Source organism: Brienomyrus brachyistius, chromosome 3 (assembly GCF_023856365.1).
Source record: "Brienomyrus brachyistius isolate T26 chromosome 3, BBRACH_0.4, whole genome shotgun sequence".
Classification (NCBI taxonomy): Eukaryota; Metazoa; Chordata; class Actinopteri; order Osteoglossiformes; family Mormyridae; genus Brienomyrus; species Brienomyrus brachyistius.
In genome coordinates, this window is record NC_064535.1 from 30,563,583 (window position 1) to 30,583,840 (window position 20,258).

At 42.0% G+C, this 20,258-nt stretch overlaps 1 protein-coding gene across 4 annotated transcripts in view; it reads right to left on the reverse strand.

Moving 5' to 3' along the window:
- Positions 1 to 20,258, reverse strand: part of LOC125738055 (tetraspanin-9) — a 110,197-nt gene that overhangs the window by 17,045 nt on the left and 72,894 nt on the right. For all 4 annotated transcript variants that reach the window (XM_049006580.1, XM_049006582.1, XM_049006579.1 and 1 more), the window contains 2 exons: positions 2,675 to 2,866; positions 756 to 830 (listed from right to left, as the gene is read on the reverse strand). In XM_049006580.1, the coding sequence (XP_048862537.1) occupies positions 756 to 830; positions 2,675 to 2,866 (267 nt within the window). The remainder of the gene's footprint in view (positions 1 to 755; positions 831 to 2,674; positions 2,867 to 20,258) is intronic.

Consider the following 20,258-nt stretch of genomic DNA (forward strand, 5'->3'; position numbering starts at 1 on the left):
ATTTAACTCCAGAATAAATTTAAAACACATGATAGAAACTTTTAATCTAAATGCTGTCCTTCACAGGCTGATATGGGACCTTTTGTGTTCCCTGTGCCCCTACATTGACGTTGGGACAGTCACATGGAGGCCATGGAGGCCGACGTAATGCCTCACTTAATGATGTAAGTTGTCAGGCTTGGGCTTGTCTGTAGACCACCATGCAGAACAGCCCATCGCAGGGCACACTCACACACCATTCACTCACACATACACACCATTCACTTACACATACACACCAACGGGCAATTTAGCAACTCCAATTAGCCTCAGCATGTTTTTGGAATGTGGGGGGAAACCGGAGTACCCAGAGGAAACCCCATGACGACATGGGGAGAACATGCAAACTCCACACATATGCAACCCAGGCGGAGACTTGAACCCGGGTCCCAGAAGTGTGAAGCAACAGTGCTAACCACTGCACCACTATGCCGCCCCCCAATCCTGATTCACCCCAAGACAACTTACATGCTGGGCACAGATCTAAACACCTAACTAAATTGTCTGGATTGACCTTTCGCCTGTCAATAACGAGAAGGTAATTAACAGAGTCAAAGAAGGGCATTTACAAGCACCATTACCATGTACAGCATTACATCATCACTCAATTTCACAGTACAGCATGTGCATTTGATTGCCCTGCAGATACTGGATGAATATGTACCTGGCATATGCAAGCAGCCATGGGTAGTTACAGGATTGATAACAATGTTTACCTTATCCTTATAGGCGAAGAAGAGGATGAGTAGGATCAACTCTGCCAGAAGAATAGCCAACAACACAATGAAGAACTGTAAAAGAGACAGAGAGAGAGAGACCATTGGGTTGGAGAACAACAAAGGAGCACCTGAACTCATCGACAAATACCAGTACTTTCTTTGTTTCAAATGTATATAAATTAGTGCTAAGCCTTCGACCGGCACAGGGCAAGAGTGATGATCCAGTTCACAGTTCACTTTTTTCCATTTTCCTAAATAATTTCCTTCAATTAGGATGGTAAAACTTGAACACTGTTTGTACACATTTTAGTATCACATGGTGGAAGCTTCTGTGCCACTCAAAAGAGAACAATGTTTAAACTGAGCCAGTCGTTTAGACCCTGTTAAATGTGCTCCAAGGAACATACAAGAATGAACAGCAGGGGGCATAGTACTTAAGGAACTACTAAAATAGGGAACTCATTGCACCTTTGAAGGGGATCTCAGAAACTGCCTAATGATATACCTGTTATTTGATCATTTCCAAAGGAAGACATTTAATCACATGAATGTTAATAACCTCAATTCTCAAACTCATGTTTGAGAAATGTAAAAACCTTGTTTAAAATGCTATGTATTGCTTTGACCACAGATACATCATTCTTGGGCCATAATTTATAATACATAGAGAAAATCATGCTGTCTTCTCAAAATTTGCATCTTGGAGCTAGAGAATTTTAAACAGCCCATTCACTTGAATTGAAGTGGAAATTTTGTTTCAATTGCTTATAAAGATATTAAATGCAATTTGAAACAATACTAGAAGGCTAGCTTACTTTCAGTGATACTGCTAGGATATGGCTACCTAAAGGTGAGGCTAATTGGACTAATTGGTAAAACACCTTAGTGCTGTACGCAGTGATGAAAAGCAGTCTGTTGAGATTAATGAGCTTTTAAATACAGCTCAGCTGTCTTCATTTGTCAGCCACCTTTCTGCTTTTTTTCTGCAAAACCAGCAATTGACTAACAATGGTAAACACTATTTGGACAGAAACTGACCTTTGTGGCAAACACTAGATAACAGTATGAGGAGTTATTTAGAGAAAGATGCCTTGGAGATGAGTGGTATGTTGGGTAAAATTGTAGCATCAAACCAACACGGATCAGACTTTGAATCACACTACTACTGTGTATGTGGATTTTGCATGTTCTACAATGTGGGTCTTCTCCCGCAGTCCAAAGACAAGCGATTAAGCTAATAGGCATCTTGAAATTGCCCATAGTCCATGCGTCTTGTGATGGGCTGGCATCCTGCCCAGGAAAATAAGATGGATGTTCAGAGACACATCCTATGAAAAGCTCAATTCTAGAGTCTCATTTGAACTCTCCACAGTAGTACAACCTTTATTTTTCTGTTTTGGCGCCATGTTCATATCCTTCGGGCTGCTGTACATGATGTGATGTTTAGCAATTTGAAGAGTGATCAATTCAGTCGGATTGTTGATGCTCCACGGCAAACACAAGCATTAAATCCCCACACTGCCTTTTCTGCACTGCAGTTACTATCTGTCTGCTTTAAAAGGGGGTTTGTGTGTTTTTTTTAACAAGCATTAATTTGACACCATTTTATACAAGGGTATGCTTAATATGTTACAAATGAATGTACCCATGTACAGAATGACACATTTTATTTTGGTTCTTAATTATTGATGAACAACAAGACGTTAGGGTTATAGTCTTCATGATGTCATCTTTCAGGCTGTGGGAATGACCCTGTGAAATCACAGGCCTTCATCTGAGCCCCCCGTTCAAATGCAGCTCAAGTCTCAACTAATGCCCAAAGGCTCATTAGCCTGGCTCATTTGCCACTCTACTGGCACGGAATTGTGGGAAATGGGAAGTGCAGCAGAAAGGGTAATATGCACGACGGGACTCACACTCAGGAGCAGGCACTTGTTCTCCTTAATGGCGCCCAGGCAGCCTAGGAAGCCAGTCACTGTTATGATGGCACCTATGGTGATGACCAGGTTGGCGGCGGAGAGTGAGGGAAAGGAGGGTGAGAAGGTAGCGAAGCTGCCCTGTGACACGGAGAGCCATATTCCAATGCCAAGAAGGCCGCACCCACATAGCTGCAAGACAGAGAAGCGGGCAGAGCGCTGATTTATGAATCAGGAACAATTATACATCTCAAAATAAAAATGTACAAAAAGAACTTTTTTAAAAGCAAACAAAAACTGCAGACAAACAAAGTTACAAAAATGTACAGACATACATACAATAAAAATAAAAGATAATAAATACCAAAATGTCAGTGTCAAAGTGGAGTTTTTTTTTCCCTAGGAACCCATACATTGAACTGTAAACATGCAGTTGTTCAGTAAAAGACAGTATAATAGAATGGCAATGAGCCTGGGGTGATTGCAATAAGGTTTCTGTCTGAGCTCTCACTGGCTTCTCACACAGACCAGAAAACTGTTAGGCAGTAAATCTTGCATATGCACAAGTTCAGGATAATGAAGAATTAACCCCCTGGAGTCTGAGGCCTCTCAGCCACTGTCAGGGTAGTCTGACATGCCTTGACATTTTAAAATATTTCACCTATCTAACAAACATTTATTTAAAGTGTTACTTGTGCTTTTATTCAGCACCAATAATCTGAGACCACTTAGAATGTTGTTATTCTATTTTTGTTAAAATCAACTTTAAACATACACTTTTCAAAAATCAATTTCATACATGCTGAGAAACCGTAAAAAAATCACATTATAAACATTTCTAGCCAAGACGTTTGAGCTCTGAAGCTTATAAACACAGGGGTTGGCTACACATAGATGAATGAGACATTCTGAAATTTTATGTGGTTTGTTAAAGTGTTAGAACTTTGGAGTGACACTCTTTTTCTCAAAGTCAGTGGTCTACACAATCCGCGACACAGTAGGATTTGGAAAATTGATGGATGGATGGTCTACACAATGAATATTGATGAGATAGGTGTTCGCATACTGTCAATGGCCCATCAGTCTGGAATGTCACTGCGCCCCACACCCATCACTTTGGAAAGGCAGTTTGAAACGCAATAAAAGTAGCAACAATAAAATCCTTTTCACAGTTTATTTGTAGAAAAATGAAACACAGTGCCATAGAATGCGATAAATATGATGCAGCGCCTATTACAGAAATAACTGAAATAAAATAATTCACTATTATTAAAGCTCTGCGGACGAGGTTATCGTCGACTGCGTATCTTTCTCGAGTATTTCGGTTTATATCTCGATGAAATCTTTATGCAGAATCATGAAAAAAAAGACTAAATCCTTCTTTTCAAAACGTCCATTGTCGGAAGTATTAAAGTTTTTAAAATTAGGCTAAATCGGCAAAAAATAAACCATGTCACCTTTCTTTGTTTTACCTTCATAGGCAGCGTGTAGTGCCGCTTTCACCCGAAGATTGCTATTCACGTTCTAAATAGCCGCATGACTGCGTATTCACACCGCATTCGCACACGACTGAAAAGCGTTACACAGGTATGAGACTCGCTGCGGAAAGTGGCAACATTGGCGCAAAGCTGCAGCAGCACATCCGTGTGCCATGTCGTAGCCGGTCAGTGTAAACACTACCCAGACATGTGCTCTTGTTTATTTCAATCACAATGGGCGTATTCACATATTTCTTTACCCAATTCTAACTATCGGATTATCATGCTATTATCATGCGAATAGCGCGATTTGCAAGTGGGAGGGCGATCAGAGCTGCTTCGAGACGCAGACGCTTAAGTCAGTCACTCTTGTTCTATTTATTCATATCACGAAGCTGTAAAAATATATTAGTTTCAACCTATATATATATATTTAAAATGTAGACCGTCCAAAGTTTCTGAAGGTGTTTTTAAAATGTTTATATGACAAAAACTTGCAGAGTTATTTAAATGGTTTGGCGAGGATGGCTTTGTAAAATTGATGTTTCTGCCAACCCTGTCCATCAGAGTCCCAACAGAGGGTCATCAATTACACCTGGAATAAGAGGACAATTTTCACTAATTATGGTGCGTAATTAATCCATTAAGGTGGGAAGAGCTCAACTGAAGGCTGGTGGACCTCTCAATCAGCTCTTTATTAATGTTCTGCCATAGAGATACATTAAGGATGCGTGAACGGTCTGCAGGGGCCACTGTATTCCCTAAACTGGCTGTATAACAGCAGAGAGCACGTGACACAGCCGGAGCTCAGCCTCGGAGCTGCAAATTTTACTCCCAGCAGTCAAAGAGGCAGAGCAAACAGAGCACCAGTCCAAACAGGACACAGAGTGAAATATTGGTCAAGGAGTTCGCAGGGAGATTTCCACTTCCCCTGCAGGGATAAAACACCCAGTGTAGTCTTGTCATAACACAAAATTGTGAAGCAGGTCAAATGTGGTCATATCTCCTGTTGACGGGCATTCAAGAAAACATTAAAAACTGAGCAAACTCAAAGTCTGTGATGTGATAGAACTGGTTGGGGTTCCGTGCCTGAGGTGGGCATCTGGGGGGGGGGGGGGTCACTTTTCCCAGGAATCACTCAGCTAACCATGTAACCTAAAGTGTCATATATGTTGTAACTATCGTTTCACTGGAAGCAGTCATGGGCTGAAGGTTATAAACAAGGTTCCTCCTAGGGCATGAACCTGCAGCCCTTGCATCTGTGTCCTTGATAAACACATCAACTGCTCCCTGCACAAATTGTGACATCAATTAGCAACAACAAAAACAACAATTCCCATTACTACACTCACTGAGACAACGTGACAACATGTCCATTTGGACCCTCTTTACCCTCAGTGCTTTTGTTTTGGTGAGGACATGGACTCATGGAGGTGACCCAACACTCATATACTCAAATCTGCATTGGTCTTTAGAAACATCTCTGCTCCCAAGTTATCCTTGTCACATACACATGGTTTATACAAAAAATGACCACTATAAGAATATGCAACTGCATTAGAGCTCCAGTCATCCAGTATCCAGCTGGAAACCACATGTTCAGAGCAAAAAATCTGTGGGATTAAACTATGTCTTCAAACTCAATGTAAGAATGCACAGCAGAAAAAGATGGGGGATAGTGGTGTGGAACACAGTGATTGGGGGTCATGAGGTTGCCTAAGAACCCATGCAGGGGCTTTTTTGACACCACTTATGAGATTAGGGCAGCGTTCTGCTACAGGGCACCTTTTCTGTGTATCTGTTTCCCAAGACACGGTAATCACATGTTTGTAGGAGCTTCACACCAATCTGAGCCAAACTCTCTGCAGATCCAGCCTTGGCCAGGAGGTTTCTGGGTTTATGTTGGCCATGTCCGTGCCTCCTCCTCCCCTAGTCATCATGGAGCAGTGGCTACATGTTAGGTACTACAGGTCAGTTTTAGTATCTACCCTCCAACCAACACAGCCTAAACCCCCCACTGAGGGCCTGGGTTCTGTTAGTTGTAGGCTTTTGGGTTTGTTGATGGAAAGATCAACTTACAATGTTTGTTTGTTGAATACAGATTTTAAAATATAAAAAAGGAACATGTATTCAGTCAGTTAACTTTCCAGTTCTATTTTAGGCTGGAGATTCTTATAAGAACATAAGAACATAAGAACTATACAAACGAGAGGAGGCCATTCGGCCCATCAAGCTCGCTTGGGGAGAACTAAACTAATAGCTCAGAGTCGTTAAAATCTTATCTAGCTCTGATTTAAAGGAACCCAAGGATTCAGCTTGCACTACATTATCAGGAAGGGTATTCCATACTCTGACTACACGCTGTGTAAAGAAGTGCTTCCTTAAATCCAGCTTGAAGTGTTCTCCCGCTAATTTCCACCTATGGCCACGAGTTCGTGTATTTAAACTAATGCTGAAGTAACTATTTGCCTGAACAGCATCCAAACCTGTTAGAATCTTATATACCTGGATCATGTCCCCCCTCAGTCTCCTTTGCTTGAGACTGAACAGATTTAGCTCAAGTAACCGTTCCTCGTATGACATTCCTCTAAGACCAGGAATCATTTTTGTGGCCCTACGCTGCACCTTTTCTAAGGCCACAATGTCCTTTTTAAGATATGGTGACCAAACCTGCACACAATATTCTAGGTGAGGTCTCACCAAGGAATTGTATAATCTTAGCATTACCTCCCTTGACTTAAACTCCATACACCTGGAGATATACCCCAACATCCTATTGGCCTTTTTTATTGCTTCCCCACACTGGCGAGAATGGGACATGGAAGCATCAACATACACACCAAGGTCTTTCTCATGATCAGCTACCTTTATTTCAGTGACACCCATGAAATACCTGTACTTTATATTTCTGCTCCCTAGATGGAGTACCTTACATTTATCGATGTTAAATTTCATCTGCCAGGTATCGGCCCAGTCACAAATTAAATCAAGATCCCGCTGTAGCTGCTGAGCCACTAATTCAGTATCTGCTACACCACCCACCTTGGTGTCATCTGCAAATTTCACCAGTTTACTGTATATATTGGTATCCATATCATTTATGTAAATTAGGAACAATAGTGGTCCTAAAATCGAACCCTGCGGTACCCCACTATGAACGCAAGCCCACTTTGACATTGTGCCTCTTATAACTACTCGCTGTTTCCTATCTGTTAACCAGTTATCAATCCAGGTCGCTACGGTACCTAAAATACCTGTCGCTTTGAGTTTAAGTAGGAGCCTCTTGTGGGGGACAACATCAAAAGCCTTTTATACTTCATTTCCATTGCATAATTTTTAAAGTTAGATATACAGCACAAAAATGCAATAGCTAATCTCTAATAAATGCCTTTTCCTTAACATTAATATGTTTATCTGTGAAAAACTCAATAAAACATATGTGAACATGTAAATCTCTTCACACTCTTACCTGATATTGGTGAAGGTCTACATAACCAGAACACCGAGCAATTTAAAAAGAAGTTCTGTTAGCTGAAGGCCTTTGGGTTTGTTGATGAAGAGAATTAGGGTATTGGTGTAGCTGACAAGAGAAGCCATCACAGTTTATGCAAATATAAACTTCAAAAGCCACCATGGGTGAGATTAGTGAACTTCATGAAATGCTGCCTGCTTTATCCCAAACAAAAACAAATAAGTGAAAAATAGGTGGGAATTAAACTATTCATGACAGTCCAACCCATATTTTACCTGAAGTATACACATCTCCTGGGTGGGGGCTGTCACAAGCTCCTGCTTATCCTCTTCCATTAAGGAGGCGGGTGCCCTAACTAGAAGCAAGCATTGTAAAGACCCCTTAAAGTCAGTGCAGTATTTGAAGGTGTTAAGTGGCTTATTTAGTCACAGACATGTGGGTGCAAACTTCTCTCCTTTAGTTCGGCCTCTCTGTGAACTGTTAATGTAGCTCTATCATTCTATAACTTCGCAGCCAGCTACAGATGTTGTCCGCAATCCTTATAACTAAGACTCCTCCCCAGGAAAAAAAATACAGTACTGTGCAAAAGTCTTAGGTACTCAAAAGAAATGTTTAACGCTATTTATCTGGGTAGTAAGTGCACATTTTCTTAGAACAAAAAAATATAATTTAACATTTATCATATGAAAATTACAAGCAACACAATAAAAACTAGTAAAATGTTTTCTGTTCTCGAAAAAGTTACTGATATCTACTTGGATAGCTAGATGAACACCACTTCAGTTCCTAAACTTCTCCTCAGTGGCACCCAAACCATTCTATGTATTTATTAAATTTCACCACCTCGCTTAATTAATTAACTTAACTATTTTAAAAAGTGAACAAGATATTGAATAGCTATATGAGGTGGGCTAGTGGTCAAGTAAAAAAAATACAAAGGTGTATTGTATGGTTGCTGGAAATATTAGGGATATTTTAGCAGAGGTTTTGAAATGGCTAAGCCATTGGTTTTACACCAACATGACAGTAATTTAAACATATTTTTTTGGCTGCCTAAGACTTTTGCACAGTACTGTTTATTAGAGAGGACCCGTGTTACTTATTGGTTATCCAAGCTTTCAAACCACGCCAAACACCCACCCTATTACATAACAACAGCAAAAGGGGAAACAATTTTTTATGTACCTACCAGAAAGGTCTTCACATCCAGTCCACCATTCAGGTTTGCCAGGGGCTGATAGTTTACAGTAAATGTAAATGTAGTCTTAGGACATATGAAGGACAGCTAATCAGAAGAAACCAATATCCCACTACACTGAAGCTGATGTGAAGCATTACATTAAAGTACAGATGAGAGGTTCGTATTTGCAGGTAATACTGTGCGATAAAAGTTTTCATCTGTGAGAAGGAATCTCACAGGGATGTTTAATGGAGCAGAATTCTGTTTTAAGGACTACTGGATAATAAGGTTCTTTCAGGGTAGTTATGAATCACAGGTCAATTCAAGCTGTTTAACAGATGTCAAAATTCTGACTGTTGTCATACTGATACATAGGAATTGACTGAGATTTGCATAACATACTTATCATGCAGATGCAGAGCTTGTTTAACCACATGAAGCTCATCTGCTGGAATATAAAAACAGATTGTTTTCATCGTTGGTCCAGACAGCCTCCCTGTCACAGTCACTATGCCATGGTACCAGTTAACAGCACATCTGCTGATGTTGCATTAACATGCTGCAATAACATATGAATGTACTTATCCCAGAAATCCATAATAAGATGGCTTTCAGTATATCAACTAGGACCAAAGTCTCTTAAGTTAGTCCTGTATCTCTGGAATCTTCCCTGCTCCTCGGCTAAGCCCGGGAACCTGTTACTGTCAAAGTGATTCACTATCGATAGAAGAATGCAGAGCGATCTCATGTCTCCCTGGAGCCAGATGGCAAGCTGACACCCTGCACAAGCTCCAAAAGAGAAGGGATGTGGTAGGTTTGGCAGTGGAATCCTCATTGCTGATTCCGCCACCCTGTAGATTCCAGAATCCACAGAAGTCCCGGTGAAGTCAACAGCAGGCTTTGCCCTTCTGTGCCCAGAACGGACGTCACACCACCCCCTTTCATCCTCTCTCCTCCCACACGGCTCACAGCCAGCAGGTTTCGGACAGGAAGTCACACATCCAAGCCATCATTACATTCACAGGGACCTAACTGGCTGGGAGTGCCAACAAAGAAAGGCAAGGCGTCCTATTTAATATAGGTTTCCTCCCAGCGCAGAGGACTATGGTACAGCCTTTAAGCTAACCATACCACAGGAGCTTCACTGGACTTAATATATGTGCAGAAGCTTAAACATCACAAGTTAGAGGCCTTAACTAAAACGATGCTTTCCTAGGATAAGAGAGGTTGCTTAACCTCATCCGACATTGGAGACTACACAATGTTGATGACTTCAGACATAGCATGGATTGCAGAGCCTCAACAAGTAAAATCAAGGTAAAGGTTCTTAATGCAGAGAACCAAAGAGTTCCATCTGTCAACCCCCAGGCAAACTGTGAAAAGGTTCTGAGACTATCCCAGAGAAAGTCACTGAATTGGGTCCTAATATAAGCCCATGGCTCAATATTTACATCTGTTTATTTAACAGCTTTTGTACAAATGAGGGCATAAGTGGGGCAGACAGTACAAGACAAGAATGCAGCTGTCAAGATGCCACAAGTGAAACCAGGATGAGCTTCCATCTAATGACCAGCCGAAAAGAAGCTCAAATGTGAAACTCAAGCAGACAATTCCACTCTGCATTCATAAATGCACAACAGATTCAATTCCTCACACAAATACACATACCTACAACTGTCAGCCACACCCAGAGGATGTACAACAAGCAGCAGTTTGTTAAAATAGAAAATCGCACAATATGAACTAAAAGACCCTCTATAGATATTTATTTAATTCTTCCTCTTTTTGGAGAATGCCAAAGCTCACTGTCAGAAGCATTGCAGGCTGTGTCATGTGACATGCTAGCTACCCGGGGCGCTGGGAGGTGAGGTGTTAGGTGTGTGGGTGGTGTAAGCGATGAACTTCCACTTAAAAGCGTATGACAGCGTACAAAGCCTGCTTCCCAGACAGTGACGAGAAATCAATGGAGTTTGCCTGACGATTACAGAGGGTTACGGGACAAAGACGAAGGAATTTGATTACTTAGAAGGTGCAGCTAGCTGGGGAAGGAACATGTACTGTAAGAGTCATTTCCTTGGCTGTTGTAATATATCACTAATGCATCACCCCCTGTCAATAAGCACTAGAGAATCCCCGCAAACTCCTGCCCACTTTCACTAATAATAGCTATACCAGTTAGACAAACCCATGTTCCAGACTCAGGATGTGCCAAACTAAACTAATGCCTCAAATCTGAAGTAATGCAGCACTGATTTTCTCACACAAGAAGACTTGGAAGTGAAGGCAAATGTGGTCGGCAGAGGAAGGGCTTTGTTCATTCACCTCAAAGGCCATAAACACCTCCCAGAGATAAACTTAGCCACAGAGATCTCGGGTCACATTTCCAGAAGGAAAAAAAACCCCACAAATTCAATGAAAATGACAAATGTGAAAGGTGGTTTTAAGTCCTTTTCAAAACTAAAATGGACAGTCAATGAGGAAGTTACATTCTGACCGACGGAACGAGAATCTAGTCAGACTTCTGAATCTGCGGTCGGCTCAGCTAAACGCCTGTGGTAAGGTCATGTTTTATGAAGGAACAACAATGGGAATATCTTTACTGATTGCTCACAGGCTGACAGTACTGTCTTGGCTGCAGGATGTTGGGTATTGGATTTCCTGTTTACACAGAGACATGCTTCACAACTCTATTTCATTAGAACGGGAGACACCGATGACTAGGATAGAACCCAAGAAGGCTATTCGGTCATTACCCTGATACACAATGTGCCACTATTGCCCAAGACCTTGGACTGAAATATTATCCAACCTCATATTCACACTTCTGAGGCAGGGCGTTCAGCTCTGTGCCAGCACAGACCTATGGAACATCATTGTCCTCGAAGGACTGATAAATCAATGACAATTACTTTAAAAAATTATTAAAAACAAAAATAAAGCATTGGTTATCTTTCATAGCACACCAGTGATAAGTGTTTCCACTTCAGAACAATACATTATGAAGAAGCCCTTAATCTGTGCCGCCTCCTTTTCTAACCAAAGGTAAATCAAACACTTGAGGTAATTGTCTTAAAGTGAGTAATGAAAAAAATGCGACTAACCTCTGTCAGTAAGTCATATGACCTGCCTCCACTGTCTAAAGCTCTAAGGGCAGGGAGACAGAGACAATTGTCCAGAGCCCTTTTACGCACATCTGCTACATCGCACTGTGTCATTTTTATCACCAGGAACAAGACCACAGATCTGATGACAGCTGACTCTCAGAACCAAAACACTTTGCTTAGAAATTAAAACTTGAAGCCGGGAGCATCTCAAAGCACCACAGAGAAACATCATCAAATATTTAAGGATGCTTTTGACCAGCCCTACAACCCAGTTTTCTAAGCTAATTCTGAGTTATTTTTCCATTTTATGATTTTAAGTACAACATCAAAGAGAAAAAACATCAATCTTACTTTTAATTGGAGGACTGATTATGGAACTGGAGACGCCCCTGCAATTTTGGTGTAATTTGTTTGTTAAGATTAAATGAGGATATGCATAGTGTTTGCCTGTGGATATTGCCCGCTCAGGACAACAAGGCAAATTTATGAAAGTGACTGAAGGCCAACTAGACAGGTCATAAAAAAGCATGCTACAGCCTGTGCTCTGGGTTGTCATGTGCTCTGGGATCATCCTTTCTTCCCATGATGCTGGGGGTGGTAGCAAAAGATGGCAATCATCCCGTGCCTTTGGAAAGCCTAAGGATCACTGCCATAAAATTACTATACTCCCAAGTGCCCAGGCTAATCCATTAGTGGATACACCGCCCCACCAGTACTTGTCCTTGGACATCCAGGATCTAGTGCCACTGGAAGATGCGAGAACATCTGTCAAACATGCAGTAAGGATCCTGTGAGGAGGTGGTCTGTCCAACCCTGAGGTGGATATTGTCCCTGTCATTGAGTTATGAAAGAAACATACCTTTGTGGAAAACACACAGCATGTTGGTACAGGTGGTCAGAGAGGACAGGGACCCCTTGCAGTGTTCAGCCAGAGAAGCCTTAACCTTGCCCAACAAGGCATTGGAAAACCGGTAACCAGGAAATCATTCTCATCTGTGTGAGAACATCTACTGAGTGCTTACACATGTCCAGAGCCCATCACAGGCCCTCCTATCATGACTATGCTAGCTTCTCAGCATCACCCTCGAGGGAATACAATGCCAGCCTCTTACCTCAGGCATCCTGCTACGCTCCTGCGACACCACCTTTTATTTCTCATCATGCAATGTAAAAAAGCTAAAACAAATGACCTCAAAACACTGCTACTGACTACAAAAATATGGCTATAATATCTGAAACACTTGATTGTTCGGTCTATGTTACTTTTTGTGTCAAGTCCAATTTTTGCCTTTATGCAATATTCATGAAGTCAGGATGAAAACTTCACATTTGCTCAAAAACAGAGCATCTGAAAATTAGGTCATATCACACTCCCTTCCCATATAAGCAATATATGTCTGATTGCTTGCTTTTGATCAATGCAAAAAAGCAATTGAAATAGAAATGTTTCTGTTGTAGCCCAAAGACTTCTTATTAAGAGCTTATATATGTTCTTGCATCCCAGCAATGTCATTGAAAAACAATGACGTAAAATGTGAGAGAAGGTATAGCTTTAAGAAGCCAGAGGACATGAAACCTTTGAAGGATAAAGTCAAAAGTGTTTTTTTCCATAGATAAAGACATGGATGGTTTGAGTTTCTGGATTATTCCTATATAATTTAAGGGCCCCAGTGAAACTTACTGTAGGCATCCTGCTTCTCCTTCTGCCTCCTAGGGTTAAATAGCTAAATAGATTTAGACAGGGTCTACAGAAAAGATCCACATATTGGTACAGCTCACTCTCACTAGTCCAGCTGGGCCACCCACAATCAGTGAGCCCCTTGTAATTATCAGCCATAACTCTACTTTTTTCACAATTGTGTTGTAATTTGTATTTGTATATTGAGTTATTTTATTTAAGCAGTATCATTAGATTGGGGGTGGCATGGCGGCTCATACCCTCAGTGTTATGGGTTTGAATCCCATCACCTTTCTCATTGTGGAGAAGGCAGTTTGAATCTTCTCCACAGACTAAATGGAGTCTCTAAATTTCTTACATGACAGGGTGTGTTCATGCAATGGACTAGCGTCCCATCCAGCATGACTACACCCCCCTGCCCCCTATAACCCTGACAAGGTCATCTGAAGCCTGGAAAGGGTCACCTAGTGCCCACAGTTACCCTTGAAGGCACTGAGGTTACCTGAAGCCCAGTGAAACTCTCAGCTCATCAAAAGTCATCAGCTGGATAAATTTACACTATGAAACTGAGACAATGGGGGAACCACATGTGCCCTCATAGCACCAACATGCTGGCTGAAGATGGCATTAGCAAGGGGAAGATTCTGGTAATGTGGCTGTAAAATACAATGGAAAGCACCAAAAGCACACAGCTGCCTGGCCCAGTGATGCCTGCTGCTCTGCCCTGTCACTCAGAGAGGGCTGAGGGACCCCCAAAAAGTTGGAAATTCCTCACATAGAAGCAGCTGGCAGGTCTCTCAAAGGCCCTTGGAAGGGCACCTTGCTCACAGTAACACTGGGTGAGCAGGTGCAGGGATCTAATAGGGTCACTGCGGAGTTTATGTGCACGTCTGGCCTGATTCAGCCCAGCCTGGCCCACGTGAGATCACACTGCATTCCCACAGACACCTTCTATGATTCGGTCCTGCTGCAATTTACATCCAGTTTCCCAGACAGTAACACAACCATAGCTAATTTAACCATATGAGACACACATCCTAGACGAAGCAAAGCATACTGGCTACTTCACTGTCATTCTTACATCTATTTTTTCACTCTTAATTGAATTAGAAAGCCCCATAATACAGAGTCCTCCTGAAATACCCACAATGCACTCTATAATCTTCATGGATTTTCTCTTTTAGGCCAGAGGCACTGTCACAGGGAGAATAAAAACTTCAAACTCAGAAGATCTACAGTGCTGTATCAAGCAATACATGTAAATATGTGGAATTAATGTTTGCTGCTGGGATCTGTCTGAATGTAAGAAATCCATGATATGGCTATCATCAAAAACATTCTATATTTTTCAAATGAAATGTATTTTTCAAGCACTTCAGTATAAAAGGTTTTTTTTCAGTGGGGTTAATACTTAATTTAATCCAATCCTTTTATCTTATGCAAACAGCTTAGTAGATCAATGAACATAGTAATTAAACCTCCCTTAATATTACTTAGTTCTTTTAGTCTGGGTAATACATCGCTCATAGTCTTCTGATGAATAATCCTGTACCTGAAAGGTGTAGTGTATACACACGTGCACACACACACACACACACACACACACACACACACACAGACACACACACACATACATACATGTAGACCCATGCACAACAAACACACATAGCATAAGAAAGCCTGGCTGCTGAAAGCCAGATCTTAGGCTGGATGACACAGACGAACCATCATCACTTTGGTGATGTGAGATGCTTCTGAGCAGATAGAGTCACAGGAGCATCCCAAACTAAACAGAACAACTAGAGATATCCTGCAGGCTTTATCACATGGCAGCCATGCGAACCATGGGATGAAGCAGGTCTGACAGTTCTCAGTTCATGGCAGTGAGTTCTTTGGTGGGTGCTTCCAGTCCACCATTCACAAGGAAACATTTCAAAAGAGTAGGACCCCATTTTTGGGAAAGGAAAAAATATACTCATATAAACAGCCAGATGGATAGACAATGGTAAACTGATTATTCCACTTCAGAAGTCTGTAACACAATTTGACGTCTGCCAGGAGATACAGAGGCATGAATAAATGTTTCAAAGCTGACCCAGAAAGCGGGAACTGATGATACCTGATTGGCACGGCCATTCCGTACGTCTTGGGACAAAACACCGCTCTCTTATGCAAGATGATGATTACTTCTTGTACTTTTCACCCACACTCATCTAAACTGAAACAGAAAATGGCAGGGAGCTCATTTCCAGTAGGACATGGACACATCAGGCCAAACCTCTGACAACATGTCATTCCTTTGTGTCTACTCAAATGACATTTAGACAAATTCATTAACCAGGAAAGCAGGAAGAAAAGATGCTGATTGATCCAGGTACCCCCTACAAAGACTTGGTCTTCCATTCAATAATGGCAACACTGATTGCTGTTACAGCTCTTAACCCCCCTATAGTCAGAAGTGGGGGTGCCAGTGAGGGAGTCTATTATCGTCCCAACCCAGGGACCATTAAAGGAAGTTAAAAGAGCTGATGATCCCAAAATGTTGTCAAAAATGTAGGAGTATCAACCAAGGACCATACCGGCAAAGTGAACAGTAAAGAGATCTGCTATATGAAGGGACCCATATAGATCAGAAATATTTAAAAAGCTACCTAAGGAGCCATCTGCACTCTGCCAACTCCTGCCTAGCTTCACTGACAAGAGTGGAAGCGCGACATGGGTAAGGTTGATCCCAAAAGGCAGGTAGGTGGGGATACTTTGGTATTTGCCCATAGGACTCTTTAACATCCCGAATGTTGGGTAAGTTATGGAGTCCTGAAACACAGAAACAGGTCACAAGTCGAGAAAATTACTGCAGATTAAAAAACCTTGAATTTAATATCAAAGTGGATACTTAGAGCAGCTAAAGCCCCTTCCACAAGGAGCTACCATTGCTACCTCATTCAACACTCCAACCAGCCAATCAGAAACCGATTAGCATCAAACTCAGGCATGCAGAAAGCGATCAATTTGGTTGGTAAGGCCAGTGATCGCATTTATTTAAAGACCATTTATTTAGGACCAGAATGCATTGATTTAAGCCAGCGCTGTAAGCGGCTGCATGAAGTCGAACGCATATGGAAACAGACGATATGTTGTGAACACTGAGGGCCAGTTCAGTAAATAAATATTGGCTGTCCCAAATGATTATTCTTTAAACGATTAATCTAGCGATTTTTTAAAATTATTTTTATTTTTCAATCATTCGAATAATCTAATGACTAATTTTTCACCTTATTGATAAGCAATTATTTCCAAGTTAGTCATTTAATGCAACAATTCACCCCCTCCCCCACACACACACAAATCGGAAATTCTCATTAACAATTCCATCCATCCATCCATCCATTTCCCAAACCGCTTATCCTATTGGGTCGTGGGGCATTAACAATTTAATTTATTAAAACATTTCTTAAACATTAGACCATTAACAAAAAAGAGAAATCTTAAGAGATTCAATAGTATTTATATGTTAGACTGAAGTTAATAATCACTGCAATAGTTTTTATTTAATTATTTCAGTACACAAGTTTGACTTTAATGTTGAAATAGATGGAATGATTTCATAACTACAGAAATATGTTTTTAACAAACACTTAGCAAAGGTAACTTATAGTTAAGCTTACTTCAGTGAGCAAGGAGCAATTTAGGCTACTAAATTTTCTTTTTGCAGGGCAGTAGGAGGTGTCTCATTAATATTTATGAGAGAAGTGCTATATGATTGGCCAGTGCATGCCTTACAAAATAGTGCAGCACTGCTGACACTGGCGATATTACACAAAACTACATCAGAAATTGGTCTATAATTGATATACTCTTAACGGTGCTAACAGTAAAACAACTAGGCAGCTTATTAGCGGAATAACTTTGTATTATAAATGAAAACCATGCCGCAGGTCCAATAAATAAAATATTGTAGCTCTCGAGTGGTGAAGAGATCATCAGGTGGACAGTAAAGTTCAGTTATTAGCAGACTGTTGTATTGTGCGATTCTTAAAAGGAGAGCATTAATGTGCTCCCAAGGGGATAAAGGACTTTCCCTTACAATATGTTTAGCTTATCACTTAGTGCATTGCAGTTATCTTACAAAACATTTACGTAATTTTACACAACACATCGACACTAAAATTCCAAAATGTTATAATCAACATCGTCGATTACATTGAAAAATCGTCCCAGCCCTATACTGGATCTGATGTCAGAGAAAAAGAGTTTCATTATGTTGGGGTAAATACGTGTTACCTAAAAGCTGAAATACATTTCATTGAAAGCTGAAATCCCACCCCTCTAAATATTCTTTCTTGGTCCCTGTTAGCTACATAGAAGTGCAGGTTTATGCCCTCCCCCCACAAAAAAAAAAAAAACACAAACCCGTGCTCCTCTGTGAGAATGTAGGGAAGTGGGACAGCTCCCCACGGAATGTTTCGGAGTTAACAGTGCCTGCTATTTGGGGATGTGATTATTTCACATTAGAATCATTCTGGAGATGCACTTTGATGTGCAACGTGTGTACCTGCCGGCAGAACCAGGGGGTGGCTCGGAGCACCAGGCTGTTTTGTTCCAGCTTCACACAGACAGGCTCTGTGGTGCCACAAGTGACCTATAATGGGAAAGTGAGGTCTGTGCTCCAGTGGCTCCGGCCCGGCGTGGCCATGTAAAGCTCCTGGATTCCAGGCTCTACTTGGAGCCTGACATCATCCTCTGGCCTTGTGAACATCTGATGAGGCACTGCCTCAGAGGTGGGAGTGCTCAGACTAGCACCCTCTACAGGACACCAATGCAAATAGCAAACAAACGTGAGAGCAACCATTGGGTCCCCCCTAAATGACCCCCCCCCCAGGTGTGTGCCCCCCCCCCCCATGGAAATAAGACTTTTACTGCTACGGTCACTGGTGTCAACAGGTGGTGGGTAACATCAGTAGAATTCAGCTTTTTCAGCAGATTAGATGTGTATGGATGATATAATATAATAGCATTACGGCTTCCTTCAAATGGATGCTCATCTATGCCTATTAGAAATGAGTGATGTGGCTTGATACCAATCTTATGAGCTCTGTAGACGTCAGCACTGAGTGGGTGGGTCTGACCCACAACAAGCTGGCCATGGGAGGACTTCAACATGACGCAGGCGTGTACACAGGGTCTCCTTAGCCCTGTGCAGAAACTTTCACACTGAGCAGGGGAGGTATAGCAGAGTGCAGAGTTAATGCACTGGGGTTCCTAAGACATATGCCTGTGCATACAAAGAGAACTGGTCTATCCCCGCGAACAGCATCCATCCCACATCAACAGGCACGCTTGGTAGCATTTGCAAAGCCGAAATCTGGCATCTTCCAAAGATGTCAATTATGCCTCCAACATCAAAGGCCTCATTCCAATTTACAGATAGACGCTTTCTTACATCTGTTCCTCTCAGTCAATGAAATTTGTGATGTCATGTGGGTTCACCGGAACTGCAGAGAGCTTTGCAAAAAACAGCAGAACTTGCCTTCAAAAGGCAAAAAAACCTGCATGACCTCACCAGAGGTATTAATGCATCTGCCGCCTAAAGCAGGTACCTGAGCTCGGCTTTGTAGTAGCACATGTGCATGCTGGTGGTGTTACAGCACTGCTTGATAAGGAAGTTATTTCATTAAGAAAGCCGTCGGAGATGTCCTCAATTTCTCCTTATTATAACTACTGGTCTGCTGATCCATGATGCAATTTTAATTAAAAAGTGAAACAACAAAGCCTCCCTGCGTCTTTCTGTATCCATGTGTGTGTGTGTGTGTGTGTGTGTGTGTGTATGCATGTGTGTTCATAAATATATACACACACACAGTGACAAAAAAAATTAAGTACGCTGACAGAGTGATGGAAATGAAGTGAATTTGCCACTGGTAAAAGGTCATGTGACTGTATCGCAATGATTATAATATTAGATCAAACAGACAACAGAGTTGGCAGTATGGGGACACTGCTGGTCCCATGTCAGTAGGGTGTGGCATCCCCCCTAGGCCTGGATACGTCCTGCACTATGGTGCAGAAGGAAGTCGTACAGCCACTGTATCCTCTCCTGTGGCAAGTAAGTCCACAGCTCTTGGAACTGGCCCTCGAGATCTGGCAGATTGGCACTGGGTCTGAGTTGACGTCCAAGCTGATCCCACACATGTTCGATTGGGGAAAGATTGGGGGATCTGGCTGGCCACGGGAGGACCTCAACATGACGCAGGCAGTCCAGAGACTCTTGTGCTGTGTGTGGACAGGCATTGTGTTGTTGAAAGACTGTACCAGGGTGCTGTCTCAGGAGGGGGGGACTCAGGATGTCACTAACATAGTGCTGTGCCATCAGGGTCCCCCGAATCACTACCAGAGATGAGCTGAAGTCATACGTTATAGCTTCCCACACCATGATGCCAGGAGTAACGCCAGCGTGTCTCTGCCAGGATTGGTCCTCTCCCTTCTGCGCCCCCATACACACACACAACAGTCATGCATGGTAATGTAGAACCGCGATTCATTGCTGGTACGACGCCACTTGTCATCAGTCCATGACCCCTGGTTACGGTACCACCCCAAACGCAGTCATCGCTGTGCTGGTGTTAACGACAGCCTATGCATGTGACGATGAACCTGTAGTCCGGCTGATGCCAG